At 28.5% G+C, this 27,372-nt stretch overlaps 22 protein-coding genes across 22 annotated transcripts; 9 read left to right on the forward strand and 13 right to left on the reverse strand. All coding sequences in view use genetic code 6, as the record gives it.

Annotated features, from left to right (window-relative positions):
- Positions 1 to 1,094: 1,094 nt before the first annotated feature.
- On the reverse strand, positions 1,095 to 1,403 carry SS50377_24453 (uncharacterized protein; the record flags this gene model as incomplete). Its single annotated transcript, XM_067908294.1, has 1 exon — positions 1,095 to 1,403. The coding sequence occupies one exon, from the start codon at positions 1,401 to 1,403 to the stop codon at positions 1,095 to 1,097; it is 309 nt and encodes a 102-aa protein (XP_067765268.1).
- A 793-nt stretch (positions 1,404 to 2,196) lies between these two features.
- On the reverse strand, positions 2,197 to 3,393 carry SS50377_24454 (Kinase, CAMK CAMKL; the record flags this gene model as incomplete). Its single annotated transcript, XM_067908295.1, has 1 exon — positions 2,197 to 3,393. The coding sequence occupies one exon, from the start codon at positions 3,391 to 3,393 to the stop codon at positions 2,197 to 2,199; it is 1,197 nt and encodes a 398-aa protein (XP_067765269.1).
- Positions 3,394 to 4,013: 620 nt separating this feature from the next.
- On the forward strand, positions 4,014 to 5,015 carry SS50377_24455 (uncharacterized protein; the record flags this gene model as incomplete). The annotated part of the gene is made up of 1 exon (XM_067908296.1): positions 4,014 to 5,015. The coding sequence occupies one exon, from the start codon at positions 4,014 to 4,016 to the stop codon at positions 5,013 to 5,015; it is 1,002 nt and encodes a 333-aa protein (XP_067765270.1).
- A 194-nt stretch (positions 5,016 to 5,209) lies between these two features.
- On the reverse strand, positions 5,210 to 6,292 carry SS50377_24456 (uncharacterized protein; the record flags this gene model as incomplete). The annotated part of the gene is made up of 1 exon (XM_067908297.1): positions 5,210 to 6,292. One exon carries the CDS (start codon positions 6,290 to 6,292, stop codon positions 5,210 to 5,212), a length of 1,083 nt encoding a protein of 360 aa, XP_067765271.1.
- A 51-nt stretch (positions 6,293 to 6,343) lies between these two features.
- On the reverse strand, positions 6,344 to 7,090 carry SS50377_24457 (uncharacterized protein; the record flags this gene model as incomplete). Its single annotated transcript, XM_067908298.1, has 1 exon — positions 6,344 to 7,090. The coding sequence occupies one exon, from the start codon at positions 7,088 to 7,090 to the stop codon at positions 6,344 to 6,346; it is 747 nt and encodes a 248-aa protein (XP_067765272.1).
- Positions 7,091 to 7,169: 79 nt separating this feature from the next.
- SS50377_24458 (Inositol-hexakisphosphate/diphosphoinositol-pentakisphosphate 1-kinase) lies at positions 7,170 to 12,017 on the reverse strand (the record flags this gene model as incomplete). Its single annotated transcript, XM_067908299.1, has 1 exon — positions 7,170 to 12,017. The coding sequence occupies one exon, from the start codon at positions 12,015 to 12,017 to the stop codon at positions 7,170 to 7,172; it is 4,848 nt and encodes a 1,615-aa protein (XP_067765273.1).
- Positions 12,018 to 13,204: 1,187 nt separating this feature from the next.
- Positions 13,205 to 13,819, reverse strand: SS50377_24459 (Transmembrane domain-containing protein; the record flags this gene model as incomplete). The annotated part of the gene is made up of 1 exon (XM_067908300.1): positions 13,205 to 13,819. The coding sequence occupies one exon, from the start codon at positions 13,817 to 13,819 to the stop codon at positions 13,205 to 13,207; it is 615 nt and encodes a 204-aa protein (XP_067765274.1).
- A 172-nt stretch (positions 13,820 to 13,991) lies between these two features.
- Positions 13,992 to 14,756, forward strand: SS50377_24460 (SH3 domain-containing protein; the record flags this gene model as incomplete). Its single annotated transcript, XM_067908301.1, has 1 exon — positions 13,992 to 14,756. One exon carries the CDS (start codon positions 13,992 to 13,994, stop codon positions 14,754 to 14,756), a length of 765 nt encoding a protein of 254 aa, XP_067765275.1.
- A 13-nt stretch (positions 14,757 to 14,769) lies between these two features.
- On the reverse strand, positions 14,770 to 15,039 carry SS50377_24461 (Dynein light chain; the record flags this gene model as incomplete). Its single annotated transcript, XM_067908302.1, has 1 exon — positions 14,770 to 15,039. One exon carries the CDS (start codon positions 15,037 to 15,039, stop codon positions 14,770 to 14,772), a length of 270 nt encoding a protein of 89 aa, XP_067765276.1.
- A 46-nt stretch (positions 15,040 to 15,085) lies between these two features.
- SS50377_24462 (UDP-N-acetylglucosamine transferase subunit ALG14) lies at positions 15,086 to 15,706 on the reverse strand (the record flags this gene model as incomplete). The annotated part of the gene is made up of 1 exon (XM_067908303.1): positions 15,086 to 15,706. The coding sequence occupies one exon, from the start codon at positions 15,704 to 15,706 to the stop codon at positions 15,086 to 15,088; it is 621 nt and encodes a 206-aa protein (XP_067765277.1).
- A 108-nt stretch (positions 15,707 to 15,814) lies between these two features.
- SS50377_24463 (uncharacterized protein) lies at positions 15,815 to 16,426 on the forward strand (the record flags this gene model as incomplete). Its single annotated transcript, XM_067908304.1, has 1 exon — positions 15,815 to 16,426. The coding sequence occupies one exon, from the start codon at positions 15,815 to 15,817 to the stop codon at positions 16,424 to 16,426; it is 612 nt and encodes a 203-aa protein (XP_067765278.1).
- Positions 16,427 to 16,742: 316 nt separating this feature from the next.
- On the reverse strand, positions 16,743 to 17,570 carry SS50377_24464 (uncharacterized protein; the record flags this gene model as incomplete). Its single annotated transcript, XM_067908305.1, has 1 exon — positions 16,743 to 17,570. The coding sequence occupies one exon, from the start codon at positions 17,568 to 17,570 to the stop codon at positions 16,743 to 16,745; it is 828 nt and encodes a 275-aa protein (XP_067765279.1).
- Positions 17,571 to 17,606: 36 nt separating this feature from the next.
- SS50377_24465 (uncharacterized protein) lies at positions 17,607 to 18,497 on the forward strand (the record flags this gene model as incomplete). Its single annotated transcript, XM_067908306.1, has 1 exon — positions 17,607 to 18,497. One exon carries the CDS (start codon positions 17,607 to 17,609, stop codon positions 18,495 to 18,497), a length of 891 nt encoding a protein of 296 aa, XP_067765280.1.
- Positions 18,498 to 18,506: 9 nt separating this feature from the next.
- Positions 18,507 to 19,088, reverse strand: SS50377_24466 (Transmembrane domain-containing protein; the record flags this gene model as incomplete). Its single annotated transcript, XM_067908307.1, has 1 exon — positions 18,507 to 19,088. The coding sequence occupies one exon, from the start codon at positions 19,086 to 19,088 to the stop codon at positions 18,507 to 18,509; it is 582 nt and encodes a 193-aa protein (XP_067765281.1).
- Positions 19,089 to 19,222: 134 nt separating this feature from the next.
- SS50377_24467 (Bystin) lies at positions 19,223 to 20,341 on the forward strand (the record flags this gene model as incomplete). Its single annotated transcript, XM_067908308.1, has 1 exon — positions 19,223 to 20,341. One exon carries the CDS (start codon positions 19,223 to 19,225, stop codon positions 20,339 to 20,341), a length of 1,119 nt encoding a protein of 372 aa, XP_067765282.1.
- Positions 20,342 to 20,353: 12 nt separating this feature from the next.
- Positions 20,354 to 21,046, reverse strand: SS50377_24468 (uncharacterized protein; the record flags this gene model as incomplete). The annotated part of the gene is made up of 1 exon (XM_067908309.1): positions 20,354 to 21,046. The coding sequence occupies one exon, from the start codon at positions 21,044 to 21,046 to the stop codon at positions 20,354 to 20,356; it is 693 nt and encodes a 230-aa protein (XP_067765283.1).
- A 61-nt stretch (positions 21,047 to 21,107) lies between these two features.
- SS50377_24469 (SH3 domain-containing protein) lies at positions 21,108 to 21,917 on the forward strand (the record flags this gene model as incomplete). The annotated part of the gene is made up of 1 exon (XM_067908310.1): positions 21,108 to 21,917. The coding sequence occupies one exon, from the start codon at positions 21,108 to 21,110 to the stop codon at positions 21,915 to 21,917; it is 810 nt and encodes a 269-aa protein (XP_067765284.1).
- A 17-nt stretch (positions 21,918 to 21,934) lies between these two features.
- SS50377_24470 (uncharacterized protein) lies at positions 21,935 to 22,810 on the reverse strand (the record flags this gene model as incomplete). Its single annotated transcript, XM_067908311.1, has 1 exon — positions 21,935 to 22,810. One exon carries the CDS (start codon positions 22,808 to 22,810, stop codon positions 21,935 to 21,937), a length of 876 nt encoding a protein of 291 aa, XP_067765285.1.
- Positions 22,811 to 23,231: 421 nt separating this feature from the next.
- SS50377_24471 (uncharacterized protein) lies at positions 23,232 to 23,864 on the forward strand (the record flags this gene model as incomplete). Its single annotated transcript, XM_067908312.1, has 1 exon — positions 23,232 to 23,864. One exon carries the CDS (start codon positions 23,232 to 23,234, stop codon positions 23,862 to 23,864), a length of 633 nt encoding a protein of 210 aa, XP_067765286.1.
- Positions 23,865 to 24,700: 836 nt separating this feature from the next.
- Positions 24,701 to 25,285, forward strand: SS50377_24472 (uncharacterized protein; the record flags this gene model as incomplete). The annotated part of the gene is made up of 1 exon (XM_067908313.1): positions 24,701 to 25,285. One exon carries the CDS (start codon positions 24,701 to 24,703, stop codon positions 25,283 to 25,285), a length of 585 nt encoding a protein of 194 aa, XP_067765287.1.
- A 42-nt stretch (positions 25,286 to 25,327) lies between these two features.
- On the forward strand, positions 25,328 to 25,714 carry SS50377_24473 (uncharacterized protein; the record flags this gene model as incomplete). Its single annotated transcript, XM_067908314.1, has 1 exon — positions 25,328 to 25,714. One exon carries the CDS (start codon positions 25,328 to 25,330, stop codon positions 25,712 to 25,714), a length of 387 nt encoding a protein of 128 aa, XP_067765288.1.
- A 26-nt stretch (positions 25,715 to 25,740) lies between these two features.
- SS50377_24474 (V-SNARE N-terminal domain-containing protein) lies at positions 25,741 to 27,366 on the reverse strand (the record flags this gene model as incomplete). The annotated part of the gene is made up of 1 exon (XM_067908315.1): positions 25,741 to 27,366. The coding sequence occupies one exon, from the start codon at positions 27,364 to 27,366 to the stop codon at positions 25,741 to 25,743; it is 1,626 nt and encodes a 541-aa protein (XP_067765289.1).
- Between the last annotated feature and the right edge of the window lie 6 nt (positions 27,367 to 27,372).

Here is a 27,372-nt window from a genome sequence, read left to right on the forward strand (position 1 = left end):
TTATTCAATAATATTACTATATTTTTTATATCAACATATTATATAAAACTACCAAATAAAGAAATGTATGGTCATTATTCAACCTAAATATTATCTAAATTATTATCATTAACATTATCTCTAGTTAAATATTGGGCCAAAATAAGGTTTTTAAGCAAAGCTTATAAATGGTCCTTTTCATAAAAATCACGCAAAAATTAATACTATGACTATAGTTCGTTTGAAACCTAACATAAGTATAATTCTTATTTGTCAATGTTCTGAATTGATTAATTTCTAACTGCTTATAAATTTGTCATAAACTATTTATAAGTTTAATTATTTATTGATAGGTGATGCTCTTACAATAAAAGTTGATGGAACTGTTAAGTTTTTAATTTTTATATATCTAACTATATTTGATAATCTTAGGATTGAGATTCATATAATTAATGGAGATAAGTTTATTTAGTTAATAAAACTTAGTTAATATCATTTTATTAATCCCTTAAACCATAAAAAATAGACTTATAGTCTATAATTTATTATTATATAAGATTAAGGTTGATATCTGACGCTTAAATTTAGTCCTTATATGATTAAATTCTTTATAATTAGGTTTAAATAATTTCTTTATTATATTGAATTTGATTTATTTTGACATTGTTATCCCTGTATAAATACGTTAATACACTTAGTTAAAATCTATATTTTGATAAGCTTTTAGTATCGATGATAAATTTAAACGCGTTACTAGAAAGATATTAGAAATCATTATCTATTACTTTTTAATATAATGTATCATTATTTTTGGTATTAAAATCATTTATTTAGTTTTACAACACTTAAATTTTGTCAACAATTCTCTAATATTGATCATTTTATATATAAAATTTTAATTTTTATAATTTTGTGTTAAAGTCTGATTCTTTTTAGCCCAAAATTTGATTTTTATAACAAATTTATTCGCCATTAGCGAGTTCATTCTTTAACTACTCAAAATATTAAGTTCTTTGTATATATTTTTAGCGAATACTAGACAATTTTTTCCTTAATAAGTTTATTATTTATTAATTCATTTTTATTAATATAAAAATAAATATATAATAGATTCATCACTTTAATTCCTGCTCTTAACTGACAACAAACGATTAATTAATTTTAAATAACAGATTATAGACACCTTCGTTTTCTAAATCATCTATCTTATCCAATTATTTATTTATCTAGTGAGTAATTTTGATTTAGAATTCTTTTTCCTCAATCATTTGTTACTGAACTTCCCCATATACTGTTCTCATGAAAAAAGGTCTTACTTCACGATAATATAATATATAATATTACTTTAAGTCTTATTTTAAATTACTACGCTTAGCTTTTAACTCTGATATTTCATTCTTCAAAAACTAGATTTATTATTCCATTTAAGTTTTTCTTGAATTATTAATTACATATATAATACTTTATTTATTAATATTTTTTGAATACAAATATATATATTATATAATTTTATATACAATTATTTTGTTGAAATATAGTTAAATCTATATATTATAGACTCTTACCAGATTCCGCTCCAATTGACAGATGAGTCTAAAGAAAACAATCACAGTTCCAACTTTAAAGTTATCACGTTTAAATAACTAATATGACCCTATAACTAGATAAGACTTTGGTGATGATACTAAGCGTTATGTGGAGATAGGAGATCATACGCTATTTTTATAATAAATCACAATTCTTAAAGATCAATAGAAAATAATATTTAACAGTCCAGATTATCAAAATATTTTATTATTATCAGAAATTAGCGATTATTTTGGTTAACTTGAAGCAATGTAAGAAAAGATGGTGTTTTAATTCAAAATTTATTAATCATTTCTAACTCAAGAATAAGTTAGAAATTTAGCTCTAGTAAAAGAGGCATACAACCTTAAGGAGCTACTATCTAATAGTTATTTCGTAGAAAATGTAAATTAAGAATTAAATATTTATTAATAAATAAATAATCAGTTAAAATAGATAATTTAACTAACGATTATATAATAATAGTAATCTAAATCACTACAAAAAAAAATAGTGCATTAAAAGGAGAAATATTAGAATAGTATAATAGACGAAGCTTATTAAATTTTAGATAAGTTAAGACACTCTAGAAATTAGTTATCTAAATATTTTACTTAAGTGTAACTAAAATGAATTGTGAATTATTTATTATCACTGATCAAATGGTGCCTGACTTAAACTTTCACTAGCATCGCATTCATCATCTAAAACAGAATACTGTGCTACTGAAAGATTTCCAAAGAAGTCATCCTCTTCGACTTAAACTTCTTCAATATTTCCATCTTCTGTTAAAATAAATCCTAATGCTCTTGAATATTTTTTCTATTCTTCATACTCCCACTTACCAGTTCCTTATGTTAATCTACGTTCACTTAGTAAATAATACGCTGCCGTCATTGCATTATGCCTATTATTGTTAAGCGATTTAATTATCTTTAGAGCCGACCACTCTGGCGTTGATTATACCATTGAATATACAACACGAAAGTCTAAAATCTAAGGAGCTGAAAAATCATTAATAAGAAGCTCAGGTGGTAGATTTTTAGTGAAAAAGGGGTGTTTTTTAATATCTTCTATTGTGAATCTTTTGCTTGGAGTGACAACCAATATATGTTAGATTAGATCCTAAGCTTCATTAGATACATGAGAGGGTATTGTAAATTCCCCAACAATAATTTTCTTATATAATCTATCAACTTAGTCATCATCGAACGGTAAATGTCCACAAATCATAGCAAAAAGCACAATACCGGATGCCCAAACGTCTGTTTTAAAACCATCGTACTTTTTTCCAGTCAGCATTTCAGGAGCCGCATAAGAAGGTGATCCACAAGCTGTATCTAAAGATTATGATTACTATAGTACTGTAGAAAGACCAAAATCTATAACCTTGCAATTATGATTAATATCAAGTAAAATATTTTCTAGCTTAAGATCTCTGTGAACAACATTTCTCTAATGGCAATAGTCTAAAGCAGATATCAACTATTAAAATATTTTGCGTGCTTCTTCTTCATCTAACTTTTTATTAGAGACAACGTAATTAAAAAGTTCACCTTAAGGTAAATATTCAGTAATTATATAAATATGTCTTGAAGTATCGATTACTTCTAATAACTTAACTATATTAGGATGAGATAATAATTTAAGCACCTAAATTTCACATACTACTCTCTTAAAATCATCATCACATTATATTCTTTCCTTTTCTAAAATTTTCATTGCCACTCTTTCTCCTGATATGACATGTGTTGCAAGTCTTACATCTCCAAATGTACCTCTCCCTAAGTTTTTCCCAGTAATATAATTGGCAACTCGCTTTACTCTAACTTTGATTTACTCTTACATTTTTACAGTAGCAATAGAAAATAATTAATATACATTACCTATTATTAGTATAACTTTTTATTTATGAGCGATTAATAATAATCTATAAATGATAACTATCTCGCGTACTTAGTCCGCTAAACATTTAACGACTTCACTTCCAAATAAAATCAAATGTTTGATACAATAAAACGTCGAATATAATCATAAGAAGATGATGTAGGATAACTAAAAATTCAATATGACGAAGTTCTTAATGATTAGACTAGTTTATTTTAATAATTAAACAGTTTAACCTGTGGTGGAGTTGTTCTTGATCAATAGGCACTTTAGCATTAAATTTAAAAACATTAAACTTAATTTAATGAGACGCTACTATTTATCGAACCATTTACTAAAAAGTTGGAACGTAGCTAGACGCTCCAAAGTGTTGCTCAGATCTAATTAACAAAATTAAAAGAGGAAATTGACGGGACAATAAAAATCGTTCAAGAGCAAATGCTACATTGAATTTCTAATTAGTGATTTTGGTAATTTCACTTGTGTAAATTAGATGTAGTATATATTATTTATATTAGTAGATCGAATTAGGCTTTTAATTATATATTAATACTATATAAGTATATATTGCTACATAATAAATGCTGTAAATATATAGAAAGATTCACTTTAATCCACCGAAATATAAACTAGGCTACATTCTGTCAGTACCCACATAAGTAACATCTTTTTTGGCTTCAGATCTCAGTTCACCCTAATTTAGATAAAATTACGCCATTTTCGTCACACAGACTCTTAAAAAGCAAAACTTTGTAGACTTCATCTCAAAGTCCACTATATCATCACTTATATTTCTAGCATTGTAAACTTAAATTGTCATTCCGTTATTATCTTTTCTTGCTGCAAACTCAGATATTTTGGGTGAAATTTTAGCATTTTCAGGTGGGTTTCAAGTTTGTTAATAGTGGAAATCTAGAGACTGTATTGAACTTGCAACTAACATGTTAGCAAGCTCAGAATCATCATTTAAGGCTCTCCCAGATAACTTTTTATCATAAATCAATTCGACAAAAATAAGTCTAATGTGTATTTAAAATGAACTTTTCATTCCGTAATCCATCCAATATATTGAAATTTGGCGAGACTCTTATGCCCTTACTGCTATGAGAATATGCTGCTAAAAATAGTGGAAAATTTAATTACCAACACACGGTGAACTATTATAAATTGGATCTTCTGAAGCGTTTTCCCTCATTTTGTGCTCACCAGCTCCAACTGAATCAGTGGATTTATCATAAAAATTCGTTTCATCTACGTCAAATTCCCAGATCTAAATCTTAGCATGCTGCGCAAAATTTTCACTTTTCACCCTTAATCCTGAAATCACATTGAATTTAGCATTAAATGATCCAATTTTAGGAGTACATGCTCTCGAAATTTTAATTAAAAATCCTTAAAAGTCTTACATCTCTAAACTAAATACAATGTATTTAAACTGTGGTGAAAAATGCCTTGACTTGGTAATAGAGCTTCTAGTATGCGAAATAGCGTAGAAAGACCAGGTTTTGTGTATTATAGAACGTATGGTCAGAGACGGTATCGATGGTAGTTTTGAGGTTTTAGAGGCACTTTCGGAAATGTGAAAAAATAGTCTACTATATAAAGTGTAATAATATGGGAATATATTATCCATATAGTCAGTTTATGCATACTATTTTAATCCACTATACTATTGTTGAGTTGCGTAACATTATTTAAATAAACATTTCAATAACTGCAATTTAAAATATCATATTACTTATGTTTCAAGACACAATATCATTATTAACTTATATTATCAATCCTAAAATAACGATGAACAATCTACTCTAAGCACTTCTTTAAGCCGCGCAAACACTAATGAAATGTCTTCTACATTATCTTTAGTAATAAATAATTTATAAGTTTATGTGAATTTTGACTAAATAAGTAGATTTTATATTTGCTGTGCGCTGAAACATGTAATTACTCTATCGTAATTATTATTTAACGCATCTTCCAAAGCTTCAAGCAGGAAGTTGAATACTTTAAAACAAACGATCATTCTATTTATTTACTACAAGTTTAAATTTGCTATTAGTATTCCGATTTATTATAGATCAAGCAACTAACTTATTTAAAGAATAAACTAGCAAACTTCTACTAATTATGGCCCTTTCTATTTCCGCAAAATCAAATTTACTAACTAAAGTGCTTTATTATCCAAAAGGAAGTAAATTCCATTTGTTAACGTTAATAAATTTAAGGTTTTCAGTAAAATAAATGCATTTGAAAACTTTACTGTGATAGAACTTTGCGGTTTAAGAACAAATTTTAATAAGAATTAAAAAACAACTTAAAACTCTATTTAAACTAAATGTTCAAGCTAACTATACTATCTAGCAGTGTTTAACATGAAAAATAAATACGGATTAAGCATTTCTGGTGAGTAATTAAGGAAGTCAATGAAGTTCTTGTTAATAAAATCGAAAAACTGATTTGTGAGGTCTGAATCCGAGTTAGTGATTTATGCATATATGTTAAAAATGTTTATAATGGTGTTCATATTATCAGAGTTTTCCTTAATGAAAAATGGTAGGTTTGCATAAAAATTATATCTCTTCACTAAGGAAAATCGCACTTCAAGGTCAGAAATAATATTATAAACTATGAAGAGAGCTTTAGTTCTATCTGAATAAATTGGTGAAGTAATCTAGTTTAACAATAACTAAAGAATTTCTGGTGATTTATAGAAATATAGAATAACATTTTCAGGCGGTACACTAATAATCTGCGTGAAACTTACTGAAGGTTCATTCTAAATATGTAGTTAACTTTGTCTATTAAACTATAAATTTTTTGGGTCTTTCAACCAGATGTGCATGTGAAGTTGTTTATACATTAAATGATATAAAATATTATGATATAATATTATATAAATAGATAAAAGTAGTCACTCAAATAGGTCAAAAAGTTCTTAAGGAATCTTCGCTGGCGGGGCATTCATTTCCTTGGTACTCATATAATCGTTAGTCATACCCTCTAAAAACTAAGAATCAAAAGCATTGTTGTCTAAATCTTCATCATTTTCTACAAATTAATTTTATTGAGAGAAAATATTTCGCGAGGCGTTAGATGCATGACTAGAATTACTAGATTTAGGTTACTCATCTAAATCAGCATACTTCTATAATACAGATTTGGCTGCCTATAAAGCAACTTAAGGAGTAACTGTACGTGGAACTTTCTTTAATAACTCATCACGTTCATTCTCTGCTTACTATCTCCTTTATTATTCCTACTAAAGCAAGGTTTTCAATTATTAATTTTCCGTTCTAAGTCTAGTTAATTCTGAATTAGGGGTTTGCGCTATGCAGCTAACTATTTGTTAAGGCTGCAAAACTGGTGTAAAATCTGACCGTTACGACTGCTAAGATTATTAAGATGAATTATTTAATTATATAATTGGAGACTATGCACTGAGTTCCTCATATAATAGTTTAAACTCCTTCGATGATTATAGTAGAGACTCAAAATCACGTTTATCAAACGATGTTATATTATTCCCTGTAATAATTTTAGTTATTAACTCAATTTAGTATCTTTTCTCTCTTTCTTATTCATATTCAGCATATTCCTCTTTAGTCATATCAGCTAAGCGTTTACGCTTAGTTGTTAACGGTGTTGGCATATAGGACATTTCAAAAAATCTAGCTAAATGTTTATATGAATATATTAATTAATTAGTTAATATATATTTATTGAAAACAAATGAATACTCATTTATGATCGATAATATCATATCCTAGATCAAATCTTTCCATTGCAAGCTATATTGCTTTTAATGTTTGCTAATATATCTCTTAAAAACAATCAGGTTTGAAGTTATCACCTAATAAAAACGGTTGCTAAATTCTGGGAACCCCTTATTCATCTTTAAAAGGATTCTAAAAACTTCCCTATGACTAATAAATTTCAATTCTTTTCTATCCCGATTACGACTTATAAAGTTTTATAATAATATGTGACATGAAATCTATCCATTATCTATCGACAATTCCTATATAACGTCTAATACTATTACAAATACCATGTAAAAGACTTTCTGAAACAAAATATAGTTATATTCCTGGGGTTTCTAACTATTCTGCTATTTCTTTTAGCATTTCATGAGCTATAAGACCAGAAATCACCTATCTATTTATTCCTGATGTACCATATTCTAGGGGAATGGAAAATTTTGCCAGAGTTCTTGACATTTCATACGCCTTTCTAAGTCTGGTATAAATAGGTTCTGGCAGCAAGTTTCCAGACTAAAGTGCCTCATATCGCAATGTATCATAAACATCTCCTATTTTACTTACGTTAAAATCTTCTTATTTACTAAATTAGTCTAGTCCTGCTTGATATCTAGCGATAGTGACGTCATATTTATTTGTATTATCTTGCAATTTCATTTCTAGATAAATATCTAAGATTTCAGTCATAATATCTCTAATATCTGTCAATTTTTAAAGAGGATTCCCTAAATCTTCAATTTTAAATCCATCTAATTAACCAACTAATCTTTTCATTGTTTAAGGTAAATCCTTGAGAGGTGTATTACAAAGCTCGATGTTTAATGTAAGTGCATCATTTAATAACTATTTTTCCATTTCCATTAATTTTCGTGCACGTTAATCAGTATACGATAAAGTTTACTTCTCTTATGGAATTAGTTCAGGAATATTAAATGTTGAACAAATATGTTAGGAAAACTATTGTGCAGTTTCTTATACTCGCTGCTCATCATTAGTAAATATATTGAAATTCGATAATAATACTTTTAACTCGTCTGGTTTATCGATTAAATCTTCTTATATATGATCTTCTAAAATTTTTGCTCCTACTTACGATTGAGACATACCTAACTATGTTAATACACCACCGTATTTAAGAATAATAGTACACTTCTTAATTCCTTTCCATGGTACTGGAAACTTAATCTAAAATTTCATTGCAGGGGGATATGTCATCGCAACTTAGAATAGTATTTCAAGTTACTAGAAGTCTTTCTATGAAAATTCTTGTCTATGTTCTAATAAAAACTAATTCATTAAAGGGATCGAATAAGTTATTGATTCTATATGTTTATCTATAGAAAGAGAAATATCCTTAGGCTATGAAGGTTTTAAGTCAAATAATTTGATAATTAAATCAACATAATGTGGAATATAGATATTAATCTTTATTTTTTATTTTGGTTATCTATCACCATGCCTATAAATGCCTACAACTGATTCTAAAGTAAAATCTGCATTGAATTGAGAATGCTTAAGGATTTTTGTACTGAGTTTATTCATATTTGTTAATGGAAATAACGAAAATATCATTTCTGGGTCATCAATTGGCATTGAGTTAAATGGTACTGGCTGCCAAGAATCTTAGCTTTGTCCACGTGAGTAATAAATCTCTACAAATCTAGATGGACCTTAAAGATTTTCTGAGTTAATTAATTCATCTACAGATTTTGATAAGTCATAATCGTCACTGATCTTTTATAGATAATCACTACTTTGAAGTTCAGAATACAAAAAATGCAGTTAAGAACAATAATTTACTGCTTCTAATTACTATTCAGTCTAAATATTAAAACTAGCAAGTTCCTACATTTATGTGCCTGATAATAGATTATAAAGAGCATATATATGAGGTTGATCTGTTACGTAAAATCTGACTTAAAATTTATCCTTTTATATTATTTAAACTTCATCTAATTTACTAGAATGTTCTGATGGCGATTTAGGCGGTAACCTTTTCTTGCTTGACTTTGTTAATTATTAGGCAAATTTAAGAACATTATTATCAGATTAAATTACATTATTGCTATCTGAAAATTCTTAATCATGACTACTTTTCATTGAAGAACCAACATTTGATTCGTCAACAATTTCTTACTGACGTTAAGTTTGATCCATTTTTTACATTTATATAATTTCTTGTTTTCTAAAATAATTAAAACTCATCTACATATCATCTTGAATACTACGAAGGAGGTTTGCTGTAATTTTTTCTCCTATTTATACTTTGTATAATTATGTACACCCATACATGACCCCAATTAATGGTTTATAATAACTACTTATTAATACAAAAAGCTCTTAAAATTCTGGAATACTTTTCACCAACCCACCATGATGGGTAAGAAGAAATAAAAATAGTTCATATAGATCAGTTATTTTCGAAATATTAAAAAGAACTTTATTGTCCTCTTACAATGTTGCAAACTGCCGTACTACATATTATATAAAACTAGACATGCATATATCTGATTTTACATAAACTGTGTTGTGATTTGTAGCTGCAAATAATATGTATTACTTCTACGATGCCAAAATTTATTCTAATTAAGATAAAACAATTTAAATTAAATTAGTAATATGTTCGAAAATCATTTTATGTGTGAAATTATAGCCGTAATTTTTCTTAAATTCTTATATACACGGATAAAACTACTCTCTTATTATGTCATAATATCTTATTCTAAAATGCTTCCCTGATATATTATTAAAATCATCATTAAGTAAAAAATTATTTATATCTTTTAAGTACTGTTTTTATCTAATTTTTAAAGAATTCGATTATATATTAAGCGATTAATCTTCACATTATAAAAGATTTCTTAAATGATGAATTGAATAATCTAATGATGGTATATTTTAATTATTATGTAGTTTCTCAAGATAACTAAAAATATCTGGGCAAATAAAATCTGACGATGTATATGGTTCTTAATTTAAAAATGGTAATATCTGCTCAATATCAACCTCGTCTGGTGAATAAAATCCTAATATTAAAGCTTATGCAGATTTAAATACTCGTCTTTCAGATGTGTGAAATATTTTCAACAAAATATCTTTATTGCTTTTAGTTTCAACAAATTTTTTTCTTGCTAGCTTACCAGCTTTAAATGCCTAACGTAATCCAGCTATTGTTAAATATCCACCCCATTTAATAGTAAACTAATATGTTCCTTAGCTTAGGTCTTTAATTTATATTTTTGTACCAGAAAGTTATTGAATAATTAAATAAATCATCAATTTAATACCTTCTAATGTAAGAGTATTTATTTATTTATTAGAATCTATCTCTTTTGGCTCATGATCTAATATATTTTATGGAGTTGAAATAACTTAATAAATTTTGGATATTTAAATTGTTGATAAATTTACTTTATGCAAACTAATATAATCCTCTAGATCTTCTGCAATTTACATAGATCTTTCGTACTAAAACTCAGGCCTCATACGGAAATCTAATCTCTCCCCTTATTCCGGTTTATTAACAAAGAGCTATAGTAAATCAATATCTTAAGTAATAAATCGAAACTTAAACTTTGGTGCACGATCAGCATGCCTAAAAACTGACATCAACCCTCGTTATTTAATAGAATTGTTACTAATATATTTGTTATAGTAATCAGTACTTAAATCTTTACTAAGTTTATCTATGTATCTATTCGAAAGTGTTAATATCTTGTTGTTAAAAACATCATACGATGGTTACAAGTACTTATTGCTTATTACGAATAAATCTTTACCTAAATATTAATAATTTCTTCTATATGCATCTAAAATTATCATTTTTGCTATAACTTAGCAACATTAATCTTCATAAAATAAATTTCCTTTGACAAAACTGAAACCATTAACATCCATTATTAGTGATTTCCCATCTAAGGTTCTTAATATATCTAAACCACATATTAATTATCGAAAAGCTAGCCCAACATTCCGGGCCATTTCTCTTTCAATTTCAGAAAGCTCAATCTACTACCTTTTTTCTTTTCCTGTTATTTCATCTCTCTCAACCACCCCATCAACATGTGGAGCTTTTCTTATTTCTGCTAGCATATAATTTGGATAAATTGAATATATCTTCATGTCTTTCCCTCCAGAGTCCAAAAATTCTTCGTAAACATAACAGCCATCTCTACGAATTTAAAACTATCCTTCCTCAAAGCTAGAAGCCTTATTTTCAATTTTACGAAATAGTTTAATTATTCCAGTTTTAGTATAAATATAAACATTATGGTTATCTGCATCCATTGGTTTTTCAATGAATGGTCTATTAAGTTTTCGTCCATTGTAATCAATATAATCATTAGTTTAAATTAAAGTCTACGGATCCTTGTATTAACAGGTTAAACAATTTTATTTAAGTACAGGATAGTCCTATTCTTATTTCAAAACAAACTCACACGAACATGTTTTACTAGTCAATTTGCCTTTATTTTGGCTAAGGATCTACTTCTAAATAGTCTAACAATCTTGGCAATATACTCTTTATCTATGAATTATTATGAATTATGGTTATGGTACGTTATGATTGTTAAGTAAGTGTTTTATGTAACCTCTATTGAACAGTATTTTTTAATTCTCAATAGAGCCATTTACAACAGTAATATTACGCTTTTTCACATATTGAATTACTTTATTTATAGGAAAACCTGTTGAATGAAAAGCTATAGCAGCAAAAACATCGTCTGGCCAGTTCTCAATTGGCTCATTGAGAATCATTTCCTCGGAAAATATTTTAATTTCTAAAGTTTTTGTTTCTTACATTATTTTCTTAAGAATTGCTTGCATTGGCTTGGCATTGGCTTTTTTTGCCATACATATTATACCTAGTGCTTATCTAAACATTAAAACCATATGATATTATATTATATAATAATTAAAAATGTTCCAAACCATTTTACATCTTAAAAATTAGTGAAAATATAGAAGAATATAAAATATTTTTGAATAAATTATAAGATATAACTATAAATAGTGAATGAACATTGATCTTCCATTAAAAATTAATATTGATTGATATGATGTACAAATATGATAAAGCATATTACTATTGGCACTAAATCCATTTATGATTGATTTTGTAGATAAATTATAGTTAAATATGAGCATAGGATATATAAAATATATCTATAATTTTATTAAATAAACTCAATTCTAATTGATGTTATATCGATGAACTTTATTTTCATTGTTATCCTTACAATCTTATCTAATTAAAATTATCGAAGAGTTAAATAAATCTAGTAAAAATCATATATTAACGATATTTTGTTACACATTAGTAAAGTAAAATACGTATTTTGGAAATCCTTATATAGTTTATCTTTATTTTTATAATTTAATATCTTACATTATGAATAATTTATTTTATCTAAGTCTAGTATACTACTTGAATTATACAATTTATACAAGTCTGTCTGATTATTATTTATTAAAATTGAAAGTATTTCTATTTATTACATATTTAGTATTGTGAACGTATGTTTGTTAGTTAAATATGAAAGTGTTAAAATAATATGTTACAAAATTATAATTATAGTAGTGACATATTTATAAGAATTATTAAAGTTAAATTAAAATTTATTATCAGATTATACTGATATAATTTTGATCTAACAGGAATTCGTCAGAATTTAGTCGTGTTCAAATATTATTGATAATAAATTGTTTATTTCTTGTAACTAAAAGAATTAAACAATCCTTTTGTAAATAGTGTAATAGATACAACAAAAACTAAACGTAAAATATATAGCTTTTCAATATACTTATTAATTCAAAGGCATTATATTATATTTTAATAATAATATTAAATAAATGAAATCTTATTTTTAAATATCTTTATTTAGACTATAAAAACTCAAACTATAATATATATACTCTATATTATGATATTTATAATATTAATAAACTTAAACATTTATAAAAGGGACATACTATACAAAAATATAAAGATATTTAGGTAAAATGTAAAATTATCACAAATAAGTGGTATCTAACTAGCAGTAAGTATTACCATAGTCATCTGTCTTAAGTAAAATGCCAACCTGACGCTTTTTCCCTTTTCTAAAGGCGGATAAAATAGTATCCACTAGAACAATAACAAGTTGAATAGGAAAAGCCCAAGTAATAATTACTTCTAATATCTTTTTTCCACTATCAGTATACATGTAACGTTTCAACTGTTCAGGTGACACCCTAATATTAGCAGCGGATAAGAAGTTTTTAGAAATAAAAACGATACCAGTTGCATTGTTGATCCAGAGCCAATTATATATACAACAAATAAGAAAAATAGCACATATAGATTGGGAGATAGTGCCGAAAAGATTGATATACTTACGATTTAATAACCATTTGAGTGAATTTTCAACAAATGCAACTGTTAATGAGAAAATGACTCCCCATGTCATGTGGAAGTAGATTCCTGATGGAGGAAGTATCATGGTAAAATTTTTATTCGCTATGACAGCTGCAAAGGTGATGAAAACTTCTATAACTGCAAGTACTAATATTGTTATAAATGGAACAAAGCCTACAATGTGCTTCTAAGGTATTGCCAGTACCACCGCGCTTTAGTGTGCTTACGACATTTATATTTTCTAAAGATACGATAATATATAATTTATTGAATATAATATAGTAACATATTTGTTTTTAGTTTTTAGTATATAGAATGATTTTAAATAAACTAAATTTTAATAAACTTATTTTTATTTTAATACTATATTTAAAATTAATATATAATAATAATATGTATTACAAATGAGTGTGATTTAGTGTAGAAAAGCTACCAAGGACTATACGAAGAAACGTGACGATATGATGACGATATAGGCCAATGATATAATAGAAGTATATAAAATTGAAAAGAATGGATGGTCACATGGTAAAAACCTTACAACAAATACAATAGGCTGGTTTCCTCATGCATTTACAGTCTTAAACGAGACTGAGAATTGTGATTCATAGTCTCAAGATTATGAATCTTTGCTTAATTAGGAGTTATAAATCGAACATGAATTACGCTAGAAATTAGTAGATGTTAGATAGCAGAAATAACTCAACATAATGTTTTAGATCGCTCCTGAGGCTGAGGAACTTGAATAATAAAATTTATTATTAAAATAGCAAATTTTATTACGGGAGAAAGAAGTTTTGTTGCAAAAATGTGAGCTTTTGCGTCTGCTTGGGACTGAAAATGATCAGATTGTATATAATAATGAAGTTAAAAATTATTCAGATTTATAAAAATCGTAAGAAAAAGCAGTTGATACATTGTCTAAGCTTACAGAAGAACTTACAGTTTAGTTAGTTTCTGAAAAAACTGTTTGCGAACTCTAATAAAAGGTTGATGAGTTGAATACGAAAGTTAGGTCTGCTCGTAGTGAGTCAGAAGGAGTAAAGTCAAAAATAGTTTAAGACATAGGAGAGTAAATTAAGTAGTAAAAAGATGGAAGACTAGAAATACTGTTAGGTATTGATTATTGTGATATCGCAGACGAGTATTTAAAAGTTGTAAGTAAGTGAGAATTTGCTTAAATCACCCGCTCTTAAAGATTAGGAAGGCAAGTTAACCTACATAAAAATAAATCATCCTTTTAGCTTCATGGGAGATGTTTGTGGTGAAATTTTTACCAACGAGCACGTGCCAACAGGGCTAAAATTTCTTATCGAACTCTTTCTTAATGTAGGCTGATATATCTTTTTCCAACACAAAACGCTCCATAGCTTGAGATGCTAATTCTTAAGCCTCACCTTGCATGTCTTCTGGCATATCCTGAAGTTTTATGATAATTTGACGATCTGACATTTATATTGCGGAAGGAAAAATATAACTGTGTAACTAAATAATAATATCATTCAGGAAAAATCTTCAAAGTTATATATTTGTCAAATTATTTTTTTGAAAAATCATTAAAACCAAGTTGCTTCCAGTCTGAGACATATCTATTGACGAAAAGACCTGCCAATTTCCCACATGTACTTTTTCTGTAAATTCTGCAATAACTTTCGAAAAAAATTATCTTAGTAGTAAACTTTCTCATTATAGTATAGTATTTACACACTAATATTACTGGTAATGCTGTTCCTGGTCCATTTGTAATAAGTAACGCTGGACGGTAATATCCTACAACACCTGCAACTCCGAGAATAGCTTAAATAGTTGAAAAAATACTAGAAAAATACGACTAACCTACTTCTCTAGCCCTCGGAATTTTTATGAAATGACCAGCAGGATACTGCTTGAGAAAAACGGTTTCTGAAAATCTGTCAGTCTCGGCAAGCAGAAATATCATATTTTTAGGTTTAACGTGGGATAGAATTTCGAGCATTTCCCTGGTATGCCCCCCAGACCCCAAAACGACCATGGTGACATCTGATGTATTAGGCTTCGCAAATAGTTTAAAAAACAGGGTCAGACACACAGCAAGCACGCAGAGCATCGTAACCCCCAAAAATGCTACAGCAACGGCCATTAAATTTTATGTGCCCCATTTTATATAATATTCGCGTATATTGTTAATTTTAAAAGGCTAATTTTTCACCTACCGTACTATTAACTCTTTTCGCTTCCGCCTTCCAAAATGGCATCGGCATACCTCCCGCATCACCCGGAAGTCGCTGCGCAGCGCGCAACACTCCAAGCCTCCAATTCGCTCCAGACCTCTAATGCGGTCTAGGGCACGCGGCTCTCTGAAGCCGTTTCCGCGCTCTCCGCGTCCTTCGGGGAGCTGCACACGCTGGAGGCGCACGCGGCGGAGGCGAAGAACGCAGTCGAAATCCTCCAAAACTTCGCAGCGGAAACGCACGCGAAGAACGAGTCCCTGAAGGTGCTGCTGGACGAAACGGACGCCTGGAACCAAAATTTGAGGGCCAAAATAGCGCGCGTCCGCGGCCTGTAACTCGCGCAAAACGACACAGAATCGCTCAAAAAAATCGCAAATTGCAAGGCGCACGAGAGTCGGAAATTGCAAAAACAATTTGATTTTTCACTCCAATTGATGGAGGAGTTGAAAATTTGGAACGCGCGCAAGATACCCGAAACACTGCAGTTTTCGTGGCTCTAGGAGCTGCAGAAGTCGACGGTTTCCGTCGCGCGGCTGCTCATCGGGCTCAAAGAGGCGTTGGATGTGGAAAACGGGGCGAATAGCGCCCTGGAGAGAAGTTTGGAGATGAGTTTGGGGCCTTTGGAGTGAGAGGTATTTTTGGCTAATTCGCTGAGTTTTTAAGGCAAGGAGATAGTTGCTCTGAGCAAATTAAGGAGAAACGGCGCAGTTTTAGTTCAAATAGGGATTGAGGTTTCTAAAGTTTAATTGTGTTGCTGTGGAAATAGGTTAATTATGGTATTTGATAGTTAAGAAAAGTGATGTTCATGCTAACTACTTCTTAGGTATTAATACTAATATTGGCATTCGAATGCTGAGTTAGTGTAGTCAGGATAATAAACCACTGAATAAAGTGCAAGTTGTGTTGAAATCAGAGGCGGTAGCTTCTATTATCACACAAAAATGCTCACTTCACGAATCGTGACAAATGACGCTGGTTGTTCAAGAACGGAAAATATTAAGATTTAGAGAGGATTTTGTTCTAAACTTCCGCCAACTTTTACTATGTTATAACAAGTATTTTATTCTTGTTAAGTTTAGAAGAAAGCTACGGGACAGGGAGTGTTTCCCCCAAAATCAAAAAGTTGAAAACAGATTGAAGTGTAGACTAATTAACCAAGAGCAACCGGGATAAATTTAGTTATGTATTCGTTAATATTATTGTGTTAGAATTGAAATAATAAGCAAACGGAGCGATTATATCATAAATATTGGTAGAAAAAGTGAAAGATAGAACAGGAATATTTAACGATTTCAGTTATAGAAGCAAATTAGGTACTAAGTCTGGATCAGAATATGTTACAAAAGCAAAAAGTTGCTAGTTATGCAATTCTTAAAAAGCTAAAAGAAAGTTTATCTACGCTAAGTTGAGTAAACTCGTCATCTCATGCTAGATAAATAGGAGTAGGGGACCTACTAGCTAGTTTTTGATATAAGCTTCGATTTATATGAATATAGAAAGATCATTAAATAACGTTTCTAGCTAACTTGATTACTAAAGAGATAATGGGGTTGATATCTATTTAATGAAAGTTGAATTTTTTATATTTTTCTCTTAAACTGTAAGTTAAGTGGAATATTGCAATGGTAACTTACTCATAAATGGTAATTTAGTGTAATCAATTGTGAGTTGTTCTCGTTGGAATACCGAAAGTGATAACTCATTGAGAAAGGTCATTAAATATGAAATTTACAATATTATTATATTCAAATATAAGATTCTATAATATAACATTATATTCTATTATAATTAATTTACATTTTAAAAATTATGCCCCTTACTCCAACACCTAAAAACAAGCGATACAATGATATGATTAATTCTACTGTTCTATATGATAACATATTCAATTCATAAGCGTCTGTCGATCATTCACCTCCCTATACACCAATTGCAAAATTTATGAAACGAGCTCATAACGAACTACCATTACATTAATAGGTTACGAATTCGGTATTAAATTCAAAAATAGTTGCAGAAGGGAAAAGATAAACTATGCACCCTGCTATTTCATCACCTGTTAAATTGAGAATGTAACACAATAATAATGCTGTTCGAGAAAGACGCAATGATGAAACGAGAGCTATTTCAGCCCATCTCAATTAAAGAGTGTCGGAAGTTAAAAGTTAATATTCATAAAAATCTCCATCAATGCGGCATATAGTTATGGGTGGGTATAAAGGACCAGTTTATAAATTACCAAAATAACCTATTAAAACTAGGTACGACTTGTTAGCTAATGATTACGAATAGTAAAAATAAATATTTAAGGAGTAGTCCAGGCAAAAAAGCTTAGAAAAATAAGTTATTGGAAATCTTTGTTCAAATTATGCAATGAGTTAGAAGGAGAGCGTTATGTTTATTTAGGCAAAGGGGGGCATTGATAAATTACTAAATAAGAGAGTGTAAAGTAGTAATTAAAATAAAAATAATGGTAGTACTGAAAATTAAGAATATGAGTCATGGTATAGAAATAATTAACAACAAGATTGCGGAATTCAAATCTAAATTATTGATAATGAATAATCTATTTCAGTAGGATCAGTATCTGACCTTCTTTTGATTAAAGTCCCAGCAGAAAATTTAGATGAAATTAGTATTATAAACGATAAAGATATTGAATAATGTGATGACTATAATAACAATCAGTCTATTGTTTGAATAATTCACTCATGAACTTATAGCTTCTTCTCCTAGTGATTCAGGTGTTTTCCGAATTCTTTTTCTCTTGTCTCTTTCGCCTAATTCTATTGATTCTGAGACATCGTAATTATCAAAATTAGCAGTAGTTTTTACACCCACAAAATTAGCATATAAAATATATTGATCTTAGCAGTTGGTTTTACTTTCTGATAGTAGTGGAATAGGGTGATTAACATCAGGAGCATTGGGAAAGATAATCCGCTGAGTTAATTTATAAATATAACTAATGAGACAGTTCTCTAGAAACTGAACAAGAGCTAATCCGGATAGAATAAGTTACAGCAAAAATAAAATTAGCTTAAAATTTTCAGAAAATAGAATGTAAAGTACATTATACACGATATAATAAATACTTAATGCTAAATTAGTAGCAGACATTGCATTTATGCAGATAAAGGTAATAGGCTTAATGTTGAGTGTGCAGATAATTATAACAAAAGAAGTAAAACCTGACAAAATGGCCATAAAATCTTTATATACTGCAATTAATGTTATTGATAATGCTAAAATTCCCATAGATAGAATAGATTAACTAATAATTAGTCCCATTACTAGATAAAAATATCGTTTTTGCTTCTTATTATTTAGAATTGGATCCATAAAATAATGTTCATAACATTAGTAACATTATTAAAATTATTACTATATAATAATATGTTAGACTTTTCACTTTTCATTTCACAATGGGAAAACCTGATTAAAAGCATAAGAAGACACTTGTTAATGAAATCCGAGGTATTAATCTTAAAAAGAAAACACATAAAGATAAAACCAATGTTGATGATTTGAAGTTAATGGTAGATGAAGATATTATATTAAATGTTAGTGAATAGTCACTTAAATTGAATGCAAACTAACCTAAACCTGTTATAAATAAAAAAGCTGCAGATTTCTTTTAAGTTGTAGATATGGAGAAGTTGGATATTTTTGATCAGGTAGACGTATTAGATGATGAGGCATTAATTTAAAATGTTATTAATTCTGCGCCTACTTCTCCTGCAGAGGTTCTTTAATCATTAACACCAGTATTTTAGCAATTATCCATTGTTTTCAGAGATTATCGTTCTGGATCATTGCCCAAATTAATGCGATCCTTACCATCATCTAATCTATGGTTGTAGCTTATGAAGTTAACAAATCCTCTTGAATGGTCTCCTAATGCTACAAAAGAATTAACCAGATTATTTATTTCGATGTTACCAGAAAAAGAAGCTTTTTTCTATATAAAAGACCTTTTAATGCCACGAGTAAGATAAGATCTTCTTTTAAAGCAGAAATTATCATTGTAAGTTTTTGAATCCCTAGTTAAATCTACATATAAACCATTGGCTTTTCTTAAGGGTTGTGTATTAGAAGTTATATAAGCCGATGATTCTGCAGGGTTAGTACGAGCAGTAGGTAGTGTTATTAAACGTTGCTCTCTTCCTAGAATGAGCGTTATTAGCTTCATATAAGTCCTGACAGAAGCAGATCCAAACGGCGCTAGTTTGGCATTTTTGGCAACTTTATTAAGCAAGAATTACAGTTTAACTCCATAAAACTTAGATAGTGTGTTCAATTATATCATGAAGTATACCGGTGCTATTACAAATTTGGTTTTTTATGATTTGATATTGATATTTGTCAAAAGCTATGGCAACTCATTAAGCGGAGAATAACAAGTTACACTATATGAAAAAATGAAGCAATTTAAACATTAGGGTGGTATATCAGAGGAAATTTTGAGAATAATTAAGCAGTGTTCTATCTAAAATAAGTAGAAATAACTTATGACATTCGGTTAGGATGATATTATTATATGAGTAAAATAATTTTCACACTTTAATTGCTTTCTTTGCTTCAATTAACATTTCATATTTTTATATGTCAGCATTAAGAGTTTTCTCATTCTCCACATTAACCATTTAGATTAATTTAAGGTCCTGAGTTTAATTATCTAAGTCCGATTTTCTCGTTTTAAATGCTTATAATTCTCTTTTCTTCTTCACAATTACACGGGCTAATCCGCTTAGATTAATACCAATTTATGAATCTTATTCTTTTTTCTATTTTAACATTTCCTAAATTTCTTAATCATGAACTTCAATTTATGGTTTGAATTAATCAATACCATCCTTTAGTAACTCTATGATTGACTGTGTTTCAGGAAGAATATTAATGAATGTTTCTAATGCCAAATTTAGCTGCTCACACGTAATGAGTTTTTATTGTTTTTGCTAAGAAATAGAACCAGGTTACGCATTAACTAAAATTTTTAACTATTCTAATTAGTTATCTAAATCAAGCTGGAAAGGATTTTATTTTTAGATAGGCTATTTCATCTATTTTAAATGTGAGGGTAATATAATAAGTTTTTTTTATTTTTCAGGTTTCTCAAAAGGCCTAGGCAAAGATGATTATCCAGATTATATTTTTAGTTTTATGGCATAATTAGGCGATGCTGTTATCATTCTTTTTGGTGTTAGAGCAGGTTTAGTGGGTAGCCAATCAAAGAACTTTTCAGGCATTTTGCTAAATTTCAATTATTTAATATTATATTCTGAAAAATATAACATATTTGTAAATCTAATGAGTAAATCCATTGAAACAAGAATTACGATTAAGGATTATAAAAAAGAAAGAGATGATATGATTGAAATTATAAAAGGAGATAATATTAATGTTATAAGTCATACAGAAAAAGGATGGTCTATGGGTAAAAATCTTAGAACAGGTCTCTAGGGTTGGTTCCCATTAGCATTTACATAAGAATTAGAATAAGAAGATGAATACTATTATTATTCAGACGAAGACTAAGAAGATTTAAAAGCCTAACCAAAGAGGCCTTAAAAACCAGTCAGAAATCCTTAGTAGTAAGGTTAAACAGCTAAACAATCAAAAGACCAACTTTTATAAAAAATTGAGGGATCAAAATTATTATAGGCAAAAATTATCAAAGAAATCGACATGCTTTCTAAAACAGAAACTATTGATCTTCCATTTTAATTAACTAATGATTAATCATTATTTGTTGTTTAAGAAGAAAATTAGTTATTAAAATAGTAACTGCACTCACTGGATTAAGAAATTAATATAAATTAATCAGCAATATAAGCAATATAATAAGATTAAGTAGACGTTATAGATTGCACATTAATTTCTTAAAATTTGGACGAAAAAAGCTAACAAAACTTATCCTGTTTAAAGTAGTTACTAGTTAATTACAATGAATTGAAGATTCGCTAAGATAAAATTTCAGGATAAAATTTAGTGGCAGAAGAATATTTGACACTTGTCTCTTTATAGAAGCTTAAAAAGGGTTTAGAAAAAGAACTAGAACTTCTCAATCATCTTAAAATTTCTACTGAGATAGAAGGATTTTTAGCCGGAGCATTGTGATAATGTGTTACTCACTTTCAATTAACTACAATTAAACAAGATGGAAATAATTTGCTAAGAGTATACTAACACTAATAATGGATATTAGAAAACATTAACATATGTAAATTCTTAAAAATCTACCAGTTTAATATTATATATTCATAAATAATTTCACCGCTTAAAACTAGTTCTGAAGCGTTATGGAAGCTATATATACATTAAACATCTATGTGTATAGATAGACACACCACTTTGATCTTTTCAAAAACCACATTCTATGTACTATAAATTCTACCACATTATTCTAAGCTTAGAGTTTCTAATTGAGTACAATCTTTCAATATTTATAGATCAACTTATAACTCATTTTTATCCAAAACTAGAGTTTACAAATAAATTAATTATCTCAAAAAAACAATTGATTATAACTAACATTTTGATAGCTCCAGTTTTTATATGCGTTTATTTAATTTAATAAATTAAAAACAGTTATTACTTGCCATTAACTTTTAAAGGTTGTAGCATTTCTCACAATCTATTTCAGTAAGACCACACCCTTCTACTCTTAGTTCTTTAAGAGTTACTATACATATTTTCACATTTAAAAGCTGACAGTATGAAAGATTTAGTTTTCGTAAATATTAAAACTTATCTAAAACGTTAATATTTGTAATCTAGGAATTCTAGGCCGAAAACTCAAACAGTTGCATATTTAAACTCATAATTTATTTGTTATTAACTGCTGTATGATCGAAATTCAGTTATCTTAAATATGTAAAAAAATTTAAAAACTCGAATGTATATAATGGTAAATTTGATAAATTGGTTTCATAAATTACATTTTATTATCGAAAAAATTGATTTTGGCCATAAATATAGTTTAAAAATATGTAAATTTAATCGGTGTTCATATTAAATTCTAGTAAAAGTTCTTTGATTAGATCAGAAAATATAAAGCAGTAATCCCGTCGATTTACTTCTTAATTTTTAATAATAAGTTTCGATAAATTAGGTACCGCATTATAAATAGCCTCAATTGGAAGTTTGTTTGAATTTATTTTTAATATAGTAATTTTATCATTGTTTAAAATAGTAAATAATTATTAAATTTAAGTCAATGAATTTATCTCTAAACTTATAACATTATTGGTAAGCTCAATTTTGAAGTTTCCAGTTTAATCAATAAATTATTTAGTATCAAATTAATCTGATTCATTGCCGAGTTATTTTTTGATTGTATCTAAAATACCACACCCCATAATAAAATATAAATTCGATAATATTAAATAATAATATGAATATAATTTTGTTCTGTCCTTTTTTCACTTCTAAATGAGTAACAATTAAGTTATGAAAGAGTACGTACAGAAACTAAAAGACTACGCCTTTTCTAAATTTGAGCTTAATGATTTTGCACTTTGTGAAAGGTTATCATCTTAAAACTAAGAATTTTGGACCAAATTTTGCGCAGATAATAAAATACCACATGAGAAACACTAGCTTGTTTTTAAAAATTTATAAGAATAGATATATGCAGATAAATTTAGTACATATAAGCTTAATATTCGTTACCATGTGCTTAAAACTCTTATGGAAACAGGAGAAATTCTTAGAATAAATGCTCTTACCAAAGAAGACATTGAAACTTTTGTATCTACCATTGCGGGCCTTTTCAATGATATTCCAGCATTTTTGGTTAAAAACTATACCAGATAAATGACTACTAAGCTTACAGAAATTAAAGATGCTACCTAACTTGTTGAAAGATTAAATTATGAAAAATAAACTGCTACAGATAAGTAATTCCCACTTTGTTTAGAGTTCCTTGAAGAGTATTAATAATTTTTGTAAGCATTAATAGATTTTATTCAGATAGAAGAAGAAAAATTTGAAGGAGAAGAAGAGGAACTTTAGGAAGGAGATTGCTGTGACGAGCACTGCGATAAGGACTGTCATGGTCATTGAGTTATGTTTGTTATCAGTTTATAATCGTACCCCTATTCTTTTATGAATTCTTCGACCAACCCACGGAAAAAAATTTAGCCATTCATTACTGTCCATCTTGCACCTTTACCATTTAATAAACGAACTTCAACTATATTAGTTTCTTAGGTTAACTAAAAATAATTAATCCATACAGAATTTTCTAGTATAAATAATAGGAAATTCAGTGATGTTTGATTCTATTAAGTATAATTTCCTTTTACTTCTCCCCAAAATATACTACGTTACGCATGTTTAGCCCATGCCTTTGCTAGTTAGGTTCTTTTAATATCTTTTTCCAACTTTTAACATGCTGAAAAGAGTAAATTTTATTAAGTAATTAATATATTAATATTTATAGTACCAATGGTATTTTTGAATTAGAGAATATCTAAGATTTTAGTGATATTAAGTTAATTAAAGAATTACGTATAATTTAAATCTGTAAATTTGACAAGTTAGTCATTATAACTTGATAATTTACATAATGGCTAATTATTTAATATAGCTGATTCATATATTGGAAAAATTAGATAGGATAACAGAGTAGATAAATAAGGATACTGCTTTCCTTAAATGTATGTAGAAGATGCAACTAAAAACTAATTCATGGTGTATTCGATATCTTAATACCTTAATATTAAATGTGATTATTATAATTAGTCTTGCTGTAAAAGGTATAATGATTACTCTAATAATTACGTGTGCAAACGTTAGTGTTCATTATTGAGCCGGTTTAATGCAAGCTAAGTATCTGGAATCATTCCTATCTTAGAGATAATTTATATAAAATAATTATATTAATATTTTTCACTTTAATGGTGAACCTCGAAATAAAATAAAAAGTGGAGTCCATTTTAGAGTCAAAAACAAGTCTTAATGGAACCGAAATGATTATATTTATTGAAAAGCAAGGTTCTGAAGAGTTTTTAAAGTAGGTTATAGATTTTGATAGCAAAATAGTAAAATTTGCATATATTGATATAAGATAGCGATATTATATACCAGTATTGAAGGCTATTGAAACTAACTTTTATTTAGAACTTTTACAATAACTTATTGATCTTAAATTTCTAAACTAGTTAGATACTGTTTAAAATGACTAAATTTAACAAATATAAGACATTATTTAAAAAAATTTCAAGGATATACCCGTATTTGTTCTTAAAATGCATATAAAATTCTCAATTCGCGATATTAAAAAAGCTATAAAAAATGATTATCTCACCCATTTTATTTATGAAACATTAATCATAAATGATGACAATAAATAATCAATATTTTGCTTTTTAAGTAATTTGAATCATTACTGTAAAGAAAATTAGATTCATTTTACTTTAAAGAAGCTAAGTGTGAAAAAGTCGGAAGAGCAGAATTAGGATTGCAATGAATAATAAGAATGATATTATTATACTTAATATATGTATTATATTATCATAAATTATATGTCTTTAGCAAAATAATTAGAATAGACACAACAAACACTTGAATAGGCATTAGAACAATGTGCTTTTAATGAACTAAAAGCAAATATGTTAGAAAACAAGCTGCTAAATGTTCGAAAAGAATTTGATAATGCAATGGTATATTATTAGGAAGAAATTGAACGAACAGTTAAAGATAACTTAGACCTTATAAAATAATTAAACTCATTTAAAGAATCGTAGATTTCTTTGTTGTAAATACAGCAGTAAAACTCAGATGTTTCATAATTTAAATAAAAGTTTAACTCAGTCGAGGATATTTTTGAGTATTACTATAATTTAGAAGTTGCAGAATTAAACTAGCTGTAGCGTATATTAGAAATAAGAAACAAAAAATCCTTTAAGTGATTATAATTTAAATCATAAAAACAAAATCAGAATAATGGCTTGACAAATCTAGGAGGAACATTCATAGCAGTTTCTCTTTCATCAAGAAGATTTTCATCTCTCGATTTGACTTCAGCTTCAAAAGCAGCAAGTTCAGCACCATATTTTTCTTAATTTTATTTCATCTCCCAATAGCGCTTGATAACAGCTTTCTTTTCTTCAATATAACCTCTAATCATGCTTACTTCCCAATCCTCAAGAGGTCTCTAGTTAGGATGTTTCTTCATAAATTCCTTAAACTCTTATGTAGCCTTTTCATCTTCGGTTAAAGGTAAAACATACGATTTCTTACCTCTACGGGCACGATCACCCTCATCAATTCTTGAGATGAAGTTATCCTTTGTATAAACTACATCGGTTTTAGGATCATTCTATGGGAAAACTCTTCTGTTTATAGAACCGTATACATGTCCAAAGTTAATTTCAGGATCTTCGTCACATCTGATAGAACCAAAACGTTTAGTTTTATTTTCACCCATTATTTCGGCACGCTTAGTGAGAGCCAAATCGGTTGCATGAGAATACTCAGAGATTTTCTCGTTACGAGAACGAACAACACCTTCATCACGATCAATTCTGATTTGAGCAATTCTATCATTTTCATTCATAACCTTCTTATCAAATTAAGAAGTAATATTATGAGTATCTAAGCAAGAAGGACGCTCAGGTGCAATAAGAGATTCATTATCGAAAGTTTTACCCTCACGATATTTATCAGGAATAATGCAAGTTTTAATTTTACCATTATTTTCATATCTATCAGCAGGAAGAACACCAGTGGAAAGATCGATTTATTTTTCCTTTCTATTCATTTCTCTTTCCATTTTGTGACGAACGTCATCATCACAAGTTTATTCAGACATAGTGCAGTTCAGCTCGTTTTTAAGTCTAGCAGCTTCGCATTAGCGCTTATAATCATTATGTCCAATTTTGCTCATGCATGAACCATCGTGGAAAATCTTTGGAGATACAGGCCTAACCTTATGTGTGGCTACTTTATTGTTTTTAACGTAATCTCTATCATTAATCTCGTCCACAAGGCTATCTTTAAACATTCTTTCTCTCGTGTCTCTTTCTTATTGCGCGATTTTTTCCATTTCATCTAATTATTTTATCTTATCTAACTACATCTGCTTCCAATTAAGCTTTTAAGACGATGACATGCTAGCGGTCATAGTATTGCCTAATGCTAACTTTCTGTTTAAGGTTTCTTCACACATAACTGCTTCGGGTGGAACATACATTTTTTTCTCAGTATTACTAGAAGGCATATAGGCTGATCTATTTAATTCAACATCGTGTTTTTCTTCAGAAAAAGTAGGTTGATAAGCCTAAGAATGTGTGGGCTCTCTAGGAAGAGTTTATTAGTTTTAAGACTCAGCATGGACCTACATCTCTTAGATAAATCCAGCATATTGTTTTTTGATGTCTATGATCTTGGCCTGAATGGCACGCTTCTCAGCAGTAGAAGCGGTCTATGATTCGCGCTGTTCGAGACGTTTAAGAAGCTATTCTGCTTCATCCATACGACGCTTTGTTAACTAAATGAGCTATGCTGAAGGTTTGAAACGCTTAGTAGTAGAATATCCTGCTAAAGACTGAGTTGAGTTCATTTTTAG

Source organism: Spironucleus salmonicida, chromosome 4 (genome assembly GCF_000497125.1).
Source record: "Spironucleus salmonicida strain ATCC 50377 chromosome 4, whole genome shotgun sequence".
In the NCBI taxonomy this organism is placed as follows: Eukaryota; Fornicata; order Diplomonadida; family Hexamitidae; genus Spironucleus; species Spironucleus salmonicida.